The sequence below is a fragment of the Crotalus tigris genome, unplaced genomic scaffold, assembly GCF_016545835.1.
Source record: "Crotalus tigris isolate CLP2741 ecotype Arizona unplaced genomic scaffold, ASM1654583v1 scf7180000019068.10715455, whole genome shotgun sequence".
Taxonomy (NCBI): Eukaryota; Metazoa; Chordata; class Lepidosauria; order Squamata; family Viperidae; genus Crotalus; species Crotalus tigris.
Window position 1 is genome coordinate 1,132,824 of NW_024097358.1, and position 12,139 is coordinate 1,144,962.

The 12,139-nt window shown below is 40.5% G+C and overlaps 2 protein-coding genes across 5 annotated transcripts in view; both read left to right on the forward strand.

The window, feature by feature from the left end:
- ALDH1A3 (aldehyde dehydrogenase 1 family member A3) overlaps positions 1–1,241 on the forward strand; it is a 31,846-nt gene extending 30,605 nt beyond the window's left edge. Inside the window, exon 13 of the mRNA XM_039359176.1 lies at positions 352–1,241. Coding sequence (XP_039215110.1) covers positions 352–424 — 73 coding nt within the window. The 3' untranslated portion in view covers positions 425–1,241. The remainder of the gene's footprint in view (positions 1–351) is intronic.
- A 1,901-nt stretch (positions 1,242–3,142) lies between these two features.
- LRRK1 (leucine rich repeat kinase 1) overlaps positions 3,143–12,139 on the forward strand; it is a 58,269-nt gene continuing 49,272 nt past the window's right edge. Inside the window, exons 1-3 of one of the 4 annotated variants that reach the window (XM_039359095.1) lie at positions 3,143–3,762; positions 9,869–10,051; positions 11,947–12,021. In XM_039359095.1, coding sequence (XP_039215029.1) covers positions 9,943–10,051; positions 11,947–12,021 — 184 coding nt within the window. In that variant the 5' untranslated portion in view covers positions 3,143–3,762; positions 9,869–9,942. Of the gene's footprint in view, positions 3,763–3,888; positions 4,313–9,868; positions 10,052–11,946; positions 12,022–12,139 lie in introns of those variants that run through there. The other 3 variants (XM_039359092.1, XM_039359093.1, XM_039359094.1) reach the window with 3 other exon arrangements.

Here is a 12,139-nt window from a genome sequence, read left to right on the forward strand (position 1 = left end):
ATGTACCTTATGCATCTCAATGTCAGAGAATGGACCTTTGTGATTCTGTTCTGTCAGATATGTGAATATATTTTTAAGAACACAATCATAATTTGACTCAGATGTTCTGAAAACCAAAGGAGTTGAAATTTAACATCGAGATAGTTTCTTTTCACCTTTGGTTCTGAAGGATGTCCATCCAAGCCCATCTGCCTTTTCATGCCACTTCTGGAAAGATTACCCTCTTGCAAGGATGAGGGACATTTCACGTTAGTATGTTAAACTGGGGTGCGGAGGGAAGTAAACATGGAGTTACTTCCAGGCATGCTAAAGTACTTGTAACTTAAACTCAAAAAACTTGTTCTTCTACAGAGGAGAATACGCTCTCTCAGAATACACAGAAGTGAAGACAGTCACCATCAAACTGTCCCAGAAGACTTGCTGAGCTACGGAGGCATGGAGATTGAAAAACTCTTGACACTCTGAATGTTGACATATAACAAGGATTGAGGGGCACATTTTAGAACTGGAAAGGGGGGGGGGATGCCTATTTTCCTTCCTTTAAAAAAGAATCCAAACGTATTTTTTTTTAGAGGTTTGCTCCTTCCAAGTCAAAATGAATTAACTGGTTTTCAAGAACAGATTTGGTCCAATGAGCTGCAAGATCTTTCCTCCAATCTGGTATCTTCCAGATGGGTTAGGACTTGATTTCCTATAAATCCTAGTCTTTGGCTGTGGTGCTAGGAACTCTAGGAACTGAAGTCCAAAACTTCTGGAAGAATCGGAGAAAGACAAAGAATGAAAGGCCAGCATGGAAATATTTTTCAAGTACCAAACTCCACTCAACCCAAAGAGATACCCCAGATTAGGGGACGGATTTACAAGTGGAGTCCTGAGGCTATTCAACATTTTTATATTTCTTCAGTTAGGACAGTTTCCCAAGTGTCCCACAAAACACGTTCATCAGATGTTGAAGGCTAGATGACAGACTGTTTCTACTTGCAACTTCCACCACACCCCTAAATCCTTGTCCACATTACTTAGACTTGCATTTTTGCAATTTAATAATTTAGTCTCTGTTTGGGGGTTTTCTGGCAAATATTTGACTATCGGCAAATACTAAAGTGTTTTCACAATGTTGCACAAATACAAAAAAGGAAGGATCCCAGATGCTTTTGTGAGTCTCTTGTCCATTAATGTTTCCCAAGTACTTGCACAGACATTCCCCCCCCCTTTTTTTTCTGGATGGTGAAAAAAAAAAAGCAATATAAGACAGCTACAAGTGATTGCCTCTCTCTTGTGCATTTAATGACCACTGTCTACAGTGCAATTTGGAATCATTAGTTTATTTTTTTATAGACTCCTTTTTGAAATAAATATATTCTTTGTTGTGATTTCACTCTTTTTCAATGTCTTGTAATTATTGATGGTTAACCGTATTTTATTATGGTTTTGTACACACTGAATTTTTCTTTTTTTTTTTTTTACACTTTGGAAATTAAAACGTTAGGCACTAATTGTAAAGTACAGCCCTGTAGAGTCTTTATATTATTTCATTGCATGTTAGTGCTGTCTTTTGATATGAAATATTATCATTAAATGTTTAAATATAAATATATATATTTATAAATTAGAATACAATTAATCTAATGTTTTTCTATTGCTGATTGTACATGGAAATAATTTGCCTATTTTAAAAGTTATCTCTTGTAATAGTAGCACTACAGTTAATAAAATATAATTTTTATGCTCCAGCCTGCTTGTACTTAAGGGAAGATTCCATATACTGCAAAATGGAACTTTAAAAAAAATATATATGTATATTTTTAAACAATAGTAAAAAAAAAACCAATGCAAACTCAGAAAGGAAAAGAAAAAGAAAAAAAAACAGAAAGTCTTGACCCTGCCAAGTTTTCTTGAGAATAATGGCAGAGAAGGGAGAGACACATTCTGTTACTGAATCTCTACAGGAAAAGTAGCGACAGCTTTCATAACTTTAGTTTCCTAATCTGGTCTATTGATATCATTCTGCAGGTCTGAATGTGCAGCAGTCTTGTAAGACTCTCAATGCACTTGTGGAGGGCCATATAAAAGAGGGGAGGAAGGAAGGAAGGAAGGAAGGAAGGGTGTTTCATCCCTGGAGGTTTTCAAGAAAAAACTGGACAGCCACTTGTCTGAAATGGTATAGGACAGGGGTAGGCAACCTTGGCTCTTTCATGACTCGTGGACTTCAACTCCCAGAATTCCTGAGCCAGCCATGCTGAGGGGAAAGGGAGAGGTTTCCATGCTGAGCCATGCTGGCTGACGAATTCTGGGAGTTGAAGTCCACGGGTCATGAAAGGGCCAAGGTTGCCTACCCCTGGTCTAGGGTCTCCTGCTTCAAGTCCCTTCCAGCTCTATTCTCAATTGAAAAAGAAAAGGTCAGTGATATGGAGATTAGAAGCTTTGCCATGAACTTAGAAGGTGTGGGGCAGGGGGGCATTCAACTCGATCACTTGTATGTCTTAAGAACCAGAACTTGACATTTCAGTTTTTATGTATTTGCTAAGTTGAGGATCACTCAAGGAGATTTCCAGAGCTCTAGGCTACATTTTCCTGGGGCAACCATCTGCAGCAGCCAGCATCTGTTAGCTGCCAAGAGCAGCAACATGGAAACTGACTTAACCCTGGAAGAAATAACTGCAGTGGTGCCTTTGATTTGCTCGCTGCTCATAAGAAACTCCTGCATTTAGTTGTAACGTTCTCCACAATTCTCACTTCTCTTGCTTTGATTGCAAGCAACGCATCATAAATAAGAAAAGGATTGATTCACGTTGACTGAAAGGTTTTTAATGGATTTACATGGACACAATGTATTTACGCTTCCCTTGCCAGGAATTATTTTTTTCTTTTCTTTCTAGAATGTCCTGACTTGAGGTCTGCAAAGCCACTAATAGCCAACATTTTCTTTAAGTTACGTTTACAAATTGCTCTGTTTGCAGAGCGGCAAAACTATCGGCAGTTTTGAAAAGTTGCTTACAACCTTCACTAATGCTTCTTTAACTCATTTAACCTCCAAATATATGGACTTTTTGAAGCTATGTTAGGCTTTGGATTACTTACGTCACAAAAAAATCATGCGATAGTTAAAGTTACACCCATTTATTTATTCTTAATTAGAAGGGTTTAATGGCCTCTGTATTATCAGAGGCTGCATTAATAGAGGGATAGAGTCAAGATCACACGAAGGCAGGCAGAGCGCGGACGCTAAGAAATCACAGAAGAAGAGAGTCGGAAGGGACCTTGGAGGTCGTCTAGTCCAACCCCCTGGTCGTTAAGTGATGCCTGGGGTCAAACCACTGGATGGGATGGACAAAGGGAGGGGACGCTTGGTGGAAACCCAGGCTGGCGCGCGCGCGCGCTAAGCGGAAACCCTCGCAGCTCTTCCCGGCGCTCTGGCTCCTCTCCAGACCCAGCTGGGTGCGCTGCCCGGGCTCGCCTGCCGCAGAACTTCCACGGTTGCACCGCCCGTCCTCGCCTTGCGCCGCCCTAGAAGCCGGAGGCGGCCACTCAGACCCGCCTTGCCGAGCCGGAAGACCCCTCCCCCGGCCGGGCAATCGAGGAAGTGGCGCGCCTCCTTCCTCCTCCTCCTCCTCCTCTCCTCCTCCGGGTTTGGCTCCGTTTCCCCAGCGCGCAGGCAGCGCCACCGGTTTTGGTCCCTTGCCAAGCCCCCAGAGGGCGAAGGCGCGCTCACGCTCCCTGCAAGCCGCCCCAGATGGAGGGCGCGTGGGGAGCGAGGCCCCGGTAAGTGCGCGCAGGCTGGAAGCCTCGTGGCGCGGTCGGTAACCAGGACAGTATTCAGGATTGCGATCGTTGGAGGCGTCTCTAAGGACGGGAGAAGGAGCCCAGCCCAGTTCCCAAGACTAGGAGGAAGGGGGAAAAAAATGAACGGGGGGCGGAGATGGAGACCCTCCAGATTCGCCGGACTCCATCGTGCCACGATTCCACCGGCCTCCCGCGCATCTGGGCGAGGCTGGCGGGACCCGGAGGCTGGCTTGCCCGGTGCTAAAAGTTGCAAGCGAGGTTTCACCTCTCCGGTGCTGTCCCAGCATCGCTGCTTCGGGCAAAGCAGGCTTGGCGTTGCCCCAATCCAGACGGCCACCCTGCAGATGTCTGAATCTGCCGCCGTTGCGTGTTCGTCGGGATCTTCCTCTAGTTCAGATCTGGGTGCCTTAAGGCAGGCTGAAGTGCCAGCTCTGCCCTTCCGCCTGACTTTTGGGGGGTTGAGACTTCACTTTCTCTTCCTCTCCTCCTCGCTTCCACCACTCTCCCTTTCTGCAGCTGCCACTGGCAGGTAAGGCCAGGTTAGCCTACATAGGAGCCCTTCGCCTAGACTTCCTCTCTCCAACGTGCTGACTTGACGGCCGCTCTTGCAACTGGAAAGTTCCACGGGGCGAAATCGGAGCTGTTTGGAAGCGCCCAGCAGCAGCTTGCGGGAAAGCGGACCGTGCTTCTGTTTTTGTCTGGGATGTCTGGCATACTTGCCTGTTGACAGTATATCCACGCTTGTCAAGGGAGCAGACAAAGCATGCCTTTGCTTCCTTTTTGATTTCCCGGTCAAGGAAACCTTTAGGCTTGCAGAGTTGCATTCTGAATTGATATTAAAGGGATAGGACAGGAAGAAGACGACGGTTACAGTCTTTGGGGAGGGAACAGCTTTGGGAAGGCTTCAAAAATGGAGAATCTCTTCGGGGATACTTTTTTGCGCCTCTGATGAACACAGAATAGAGAGTAACAGACTTGGAAGGGACCTTGGAGGTCCTATATCAGCAACCCCCAACATTTTGGGCACCAGGGACCAGGTCTGTGGAGAGAGGGGGCGTGGTATTGCGTGCTGCCTGCATCCTGTGGATGGGTCTTCGCTTGTTTGTGCGGCTCGGTTTCTGACATGCTGCGGCCCAGGACCAGTCCACAGACCAGGGCTTGGAGACCCCTGCCCTATGCCATTCAGACAAGTGGCTATCCAGTCTCAAATTACCTCGAAAAAGCAGCAGTTTCTTTACTTCTTTGCTGCCATCTTGTTGTTCACTTGATTTTTGTAGCCCAAATATACTTCTTTCTAAGTACCTTATGTCATACCAGCAGTGTACTTTCATTGAATCACAGTTGGAACACCATGGTTTAAGTAGGTCTGCTGAGTAAACTATGAGTTTGAGTGGGTTTTAGTAAGTCATGATGCTTTGAAATCTCATAGATTCCTGTAGGCCTGCTCCATGTATGATTAAGACCCAACAATACCTTCCAAATATTGTTTGCAAAATCCATGTTTATTTGCTGCTTCTCAACCCTAGAAAAAGTGCCTGTTCTCTAGAAATCTTGTTTAAAATTCCAGGGCTTCAGGATTTCCCAGCAGATTTATAACTGTAAAATATATTTCAAGATTCTTTTTGATATGCTGTGTTTCTTTGTATAAGGAGCTGGTTCAGGGATGGGTAGCTGAATCACACACCTGATTCTAAAATAGTACAGTCCAGGAAGTTGTATTTTTGCATGTTCAAAAATAATTTGAAATATTGATGTTTTTTCTAATTGTGTTTACATATTTCCATTGCAAGGCAAATAATCGTCATTCCTCCTCTTTGCAACATCTTGTTTTAAAATAATGTCTTCATTTTTAAGTATCTTATTAGCTATCCTAGTTTTGGGCATTGCAGAATAGGCTCAGAACAATTGAAGGAGAGTAACAGAGTTGGAAGGGATCTTGGAGGTCTTCTAGTCCAACCCACTGCTCAGGCAGGAGATAGTAGACCATTCCAGAAAAATGGCTGTCCAATCCTCTTAAAAGCCTCCAGTGGTGGAGCACATGTTCTGGAGGCAAGCTGTTCCACTGATTAATTGTTCTCCCTGTTAGGAAATTTCTCCTTTAGTTCTAGGTTGCTTCTCTCTTTGCTTAGTTTCCATCCATTGTTTCCTTGTCAATTCCTGCAAATTGCAATTCCTGCAAATTTGAATTGCAGGAAAATATTACTTCTGACTTTCTCCAAGCCAGCTCATTTTGAAGATCAAACAAGTCTCCCAAGAAATCCTGGCTGAATTCTATAAAATAGCTTGCTAGGAGAAGAAAAAAAAATACTCTGATATAAACACATCCAGTGCTTTCACACTGGTGATGAAAGGGTGTTTTGTGCACCGTGATATACTTTGTCTTCCCATAAAATTGTAAACTCATTTCTGAGCCAATCCCTTTAAGACAAAATTTAGGTCATAACTGGAAAGACGGAGCAGACCAATGAGAAAAAAGAGGGACGATCCCAGCATTGGCATATTTTGAGGAACTGAGTTTTATAGAAGTACAGTTTTTTAAAAAATGCAAAGAGAGCATGAAGTAAAAACAAATCAATTTAACTCAAAAACAATCCAGGGAGGGTAGAGCTTGTACAGAGTATCAGATGAAAAACAAAGATCTGATGGAAAGCAAGTTAGAACTTTAAAAAAAGGAACAGTCCAGTAATAACAGAAGAAAACGCTACACGTTTTTGGTCCTCTAACTTTGATCTAGACTAGCCAAGTTGGAAGCAAATTATATCTTTAGCTGTTATCAAAGAATAAAGGTATTTTTTTTGTTTCCCGGAGTAATTGGAACAAAGATCTCTTTCAGAATACAAACTATGGTTTATTTACTTTTGTTCTCTTGTGACTCTGCCTTAACTTCTGATCACATTAAGTGGCACCCCTTATCAGAGCTAAGGGACACAATGGCTCAGTGATTAAAGATACTGAGCTTGTCAGCTGGAGAGCTAATGCCTGGGTTTGAGAGCTGAGCACCACAAGATGGGGTGAGCTCCCAGCTCCTGCCAGCCCAGTGTCAAAACATGCAAATATGAATAGATTAATAGGTACCACTTTGGTGGGAAGATAACAGTGTTCAGTGCACTTTTGGCATGTAGTCATGCTAGCCACAGGACCATGGAAGCATCTTCAGACAACACTGGCTCCCTCGGCCAAGAAACTCAGATGAGCTCCGTGCCCTAGAATCGGACATATCTGACAGTGAAATCTTTAACTTTACTTTATCAGAGCTACTACAGTTGGACTTTGAGAAGGATAGAATACCTGCCTGAAAATTCTGTCTCCCACTTCCAGGCTTTGTCACCTGTTGATTGAACCATGACTGAGTCACAGATCTTAAAGTTATAGTTCAATTCATGACTGAACATATAAATGAGATAAGGAACAGGTAGATATTTTATCAAGGGGTGTGTGTGTGTGTTTGTGTACTCACTGCTTTCTCAAACTTGACACCGCTTAGTTGCTGAGATCGTAATTCAGCCTTTTGTAACCTTGACAAACCAAACCTTATACATTCTCCTAACCTAGGAAATGTATAAGAAGAAACTTGGACATAATCTCACCTGTAGGTTGCATTTACCAAGTTTATTATTTTGCACGGCGTGACAGAATGCAGCATTAGTACATAAAAATTCACAAAAGCAGCATATAAAATGGGCATCAAAATATAAACTACCAGAACAGTGAATTATTTTAAAAACAAAGAGTATGAGTGATGAATAAAATGATGAACAGAATTGAATTATGTATTAGTCACTGAGATGACTAAACCTATGGCTGGATACTCAGATCAATAGCCTTGAAATGATGTAGGGATCCAGGGAACATTCTGAGGGAGCCAAATTTACCAGATTGTTTCATGCAGATCAGGCTAACCCAAATTTGTTTTTGACAGTGAATTATTCAATAAACCAGAATGACTGTCTTTGCCAAACCCAGAACCCAAAGTTTTCTCTCTGTGTCTTTGGCCTTTATTTGTAAAATGGTGAAGATGAAACAGGCTTACTCTATACAATCTGTTGTATGGATTACGAGTAACAACTCAGTTGTATATAAACAGAGAAATCTGTTTTCATTTATTTTTCCTTGTTGTAATAATGTAGCCTGAACCCATAACCACATGATCACTGATGTGCTAAACATCCTTAGTTAACCCAGACTTGGAGTTTAACAACAGCAGGTTTTGTCTGTGGAGATACTCAGTCATCTAGGTCATGGTTGTCCCAAAGGTGCTTTTTCAAAAGGCAAATGGACTTTCTTGTTTTTTCTTGAAAATGTTTCACTTCTCATTCAAGATCCTTCTTCAGTTCTTCAGCTTCTGAACTGAAGACGCTTCTTGGATGAGAGGTGAAAAATTTTGGTTCCCAAAATCCAGGGCTGATGGCCAAGGTCCATATATAATATGGGTTGGGAGAAATATAGTGCAAAGTGGGTAAGATCAGCTTTTCTGTTTTCCCTCCTTTGAACTGAGGGCAGAGAGTTTATTTATTTTTATTTTTATTTTTCCTTTTTTTTTCTTTACAAACAAACATAATACACAATACATTTTCCCTTTTCCCTTAACAATACTATGCCATATAGCTCTTAGGTTTATTTACATTTATTTACATTACTTCTCATACATTTTTATTCTGCCATTCTAGCCAGTTGTAATACATGTCCCGTATCTCATAAAATTCTGTAGTTTCTTTGTCTTTTATTTCTAAGGAAAGTTTGTTCATCTCAGCACAGTCTAAAATATCTTACCTACAATCATTGCATTTGTTGGTATGTTCTCCCTTTTCCAACACTGTGCATATGCAATGCGTGCTGCAGTTATAATAAGTATAATGATGTATTGGAGTCGTTTCTCGAGTTTTGGGCTAATTATGCCTAATAAAAATATTCCGGGTTTGCGTTCAAACCGGTGCTAAATGCCATCTGTAGAACATTTTGTATTGATTGAAGGCAGAGAGTTTAAAGAATTTTCTTTGTATTCTGACTACTGCAGAGTAACCTCATTTAAGGTTTACGAGACCACTTTGTGTGTGACCGTTAGAGATCTCCAAATGGCAGGAAACTGCCATCCGTGTTGAGCTGTTGTGGTTAGAATTTCCTTGGGAGCCCTTGAAAAATAATTTGAGTGCTGCAGATCATTCCCGTCCCCCAAAGCCAAAAGAAAGATCTTGGTTACCAAACATCTCATATTGTAGTGGTCTTACGGGGAATAACTTTGAGTCCTTTTTAAGATTGGTATTTGATGCATCTTCCCTGCAGAAGTTTAGGGTCTGGAAGGCTGTTTGGGAAAGCATGAGCTGCATAATCTTTGAGCTTCTAAGCATTTGCTCTGTTGTTTGATGAAGTGTGCGGGCATTTGCATAACGAAAGGGGAACTGCAAAAGCAGAGCTCTTGAAGGGGGTGGCAAAGATTTGGCATTTTATCGGTTATTTGCAAAACAGTGCTATAGATTCTTGGAAGTTTGCTGAAAGGTCCAAAGCTTTTAAGCTTGAAGAGCAGATTTAGATAAGGTCCAATCTTTCTTAACTTGAGGCTTAAACAGAAGTTGTTTGATGTTCTGAACTATTTTTTTTCCATTTAAACTCTGCTTTTTGAAATTTCTTCTGCAATAGATCAGAATGTTTAGCCTAATTTGCCCTGTTGTTTCCTTTCTCCATCATAATTCTTAGCTTTCGATATATATTTTTTTTATAGATTCCATGGGATTTCCAGGAATATGGGGCTAAAATACTTCAGGGAAGACGTAATATATTTGAATTTGAGGCTGGAAGTAAGCCTCAAAACTCTTTAAGCAGCTAGAGAGTACAAAACCCATACAGTAATTCAGCAAAACCAATTCATTACAATGTATTAATGTTAATACAACACACTAAAATGATTTCCAGGAACAGGGGGCTAAAACGCTTCAGAGAAAGTGTAATATATTTAAATCCCATGTTCCTGAAGTAAGCTAGATTCACATTAAAAAAAAATACTTTAATCATTATTACTGTTCTCTATTGATTTGTTTAATAAAGGAAAATTAATTTGGATTACTCTCTCTCTCTCTCTCTCTCTCAACAGAACCATTCTCTTCTGAGCTGTGATGTATAGCCTGGTGCTTTGAAGATGGATACACTGGTCTGGCTTTGCAGACAATGTTTCCGATATTAGATGTCTTGGACTGTCAAGCACCAAGAATGTATTGGTGTGTCGGGAGAGAGGAATCTGCAGAAAATGGCGAGAATCCCAGAGTGGAGCAAGAAGGTAACCAGCATGCCTATTTATTTCTATTTATCCATTAGTCAATGGAGGGCTTGGTCAAGCAGGATGAATCCTTACATGGACCAGCGTGAACAAGGATGGGTAGATGGACATGGATTTCCCTATCTGTGTTTTTCTCCATCACACCATCCTTCTCCAACCCAAGGGACATACTTACAGATTGTTGACCAAACACACTCAACCAAGTTAGTTTAAGAGCTAGCAGCTGCATTTGCAACAAAACTTGACTGCTGTTAACCATGTTTTGATTTGGGGGGTGATTATCACAGTGTGCCAGCCCAACTCTTTCAGTTGCTGATGGTTGATGGACTACAGAAACTCAGCTCAAAAACTTCATAAACATATTGTGGGAATATACACGAGTAGCCTAAATTCTTCCATTCTTCTGAATTCTTCCATTCTTCCACTTTTTAAAAGTTTTTATTAATTTTTAATACAATTCAACAGTGCTCATTCAACAAACCTGTTGTCTGAGTATATCATTCACTAATACAAATTAAATTCCTAATCCCTAGTTCATTTTTCCAACCATTGGTAAAATAAGTCCCAAGTTTGAAAATATTCTATTTCTTCTTTTTCTTTCAATTTCAAAGTAAGTCTTTCCATTTCTGCAAAATCTAGTATTTTTTTTAATTATTTCTTCCTCCGATGGTATTTCTTCATTTTTCCAATATTGTGCAAGTACAATTCTTGCTGCTGTTGTCACATGCAAAATCAAATATATACTTTGTTTATTAAGCTTTTCTGGTATTATACCTATTAGAAAAAATCAGTTTTAAAGTCTACATGTTTCCCCAGCATCTTTTCTAGCTAAGTATGTATTTTTGTCCAATATTTCTTTGCTTTGACACATCTCCATCATAAATGATAATAAGTACCTGGTTTGTGATTACATTTCCAACATTTATCCAACATATTTTTAAACATTTTTGTTAATCTTACTAGTGGCAAGTGCCATCTATAAAACATTTATAATAATAATGATGATGATAATAATAATAATAATAATAATAATAATAATAATAATAATAATAATGTTGGAAGGGACCTTGGAGGTCACCACATTTAAAGTACCTGCTTATTTATTCTGCTTGCTAACATCTGGAGTAGATTTAATTTCACTCCTATTTGCTTTATGTTTATATAATCCCATCAATTGCTCTTGAATTCGGTTTCATTCATGTGCTTAGATTCATGTAATTGCTGCTCAGTTTTTTTATACGGCAGAAAATAGAGGAAAAATCAGGGCAAACCTGCCTTTGACTTTAAAAATGGGTTAATATTACAGGGGACAAAAATGTTTTAAAGGTTGCATCTTAACACCGTGATTTGTTGGTTTCCAGAGGGGGTTTTCACTGTATAGTTTCTGTGCTTGTTATGACATTTCTGTGAGGGGAGAGAGAGAGAGCTGTCCAGATGATTCCAACTTTCATTTTTAATCATCGGACTGTTTCTTCTTACTTTTACTTTTTTTAAAAAAAAAAATTGAAAAGAGGAAAAACGAGAAGAGATGCATGGGTTTCTGTTTTATTTTCGTTTTCCATTTTTGTATTAGTTGCATTAAAAGCCCTCAATGGTAGAAGTATATAGAAGTTTATAGCTGCAGTAAAGATCAGCGGTTTGTTCCAGATGTTGGATTTCATTATCAATTAAAAATACTGTAGACGGATTTTCATCAACCATTTGGTGGTTAATTTTCATCAACCATTTGGTAGTGCTTTGTTCAATACAAAGGGAATGAGTTTGGGGGGGAGGAGGAGGAGGAGGAGGAGGAGGAGGAGGAGATGGGAGATGGGAGATGATGGGGGATGATGGGAGATGATGCGAGATGGGAGATCTTTCACGTGCATCCTCTGATGGGACTCTATCCTGGCTAGGATTCTCAATTGGTGGCAGCAGAAAGCTGAAACAGCACATTTGGTTGCATGAACATGAAGTCAAGGGTATCACAGGTAATTTAATGCTGTTTGCCATCCTCCATTGGGTCAAAAGAAAGCATGTGTGACTTTGGGTAGGTGCTGCATATAGAAGCATGCATAAAGGAGAATATTTATAGCTCAGGGCTGAAAT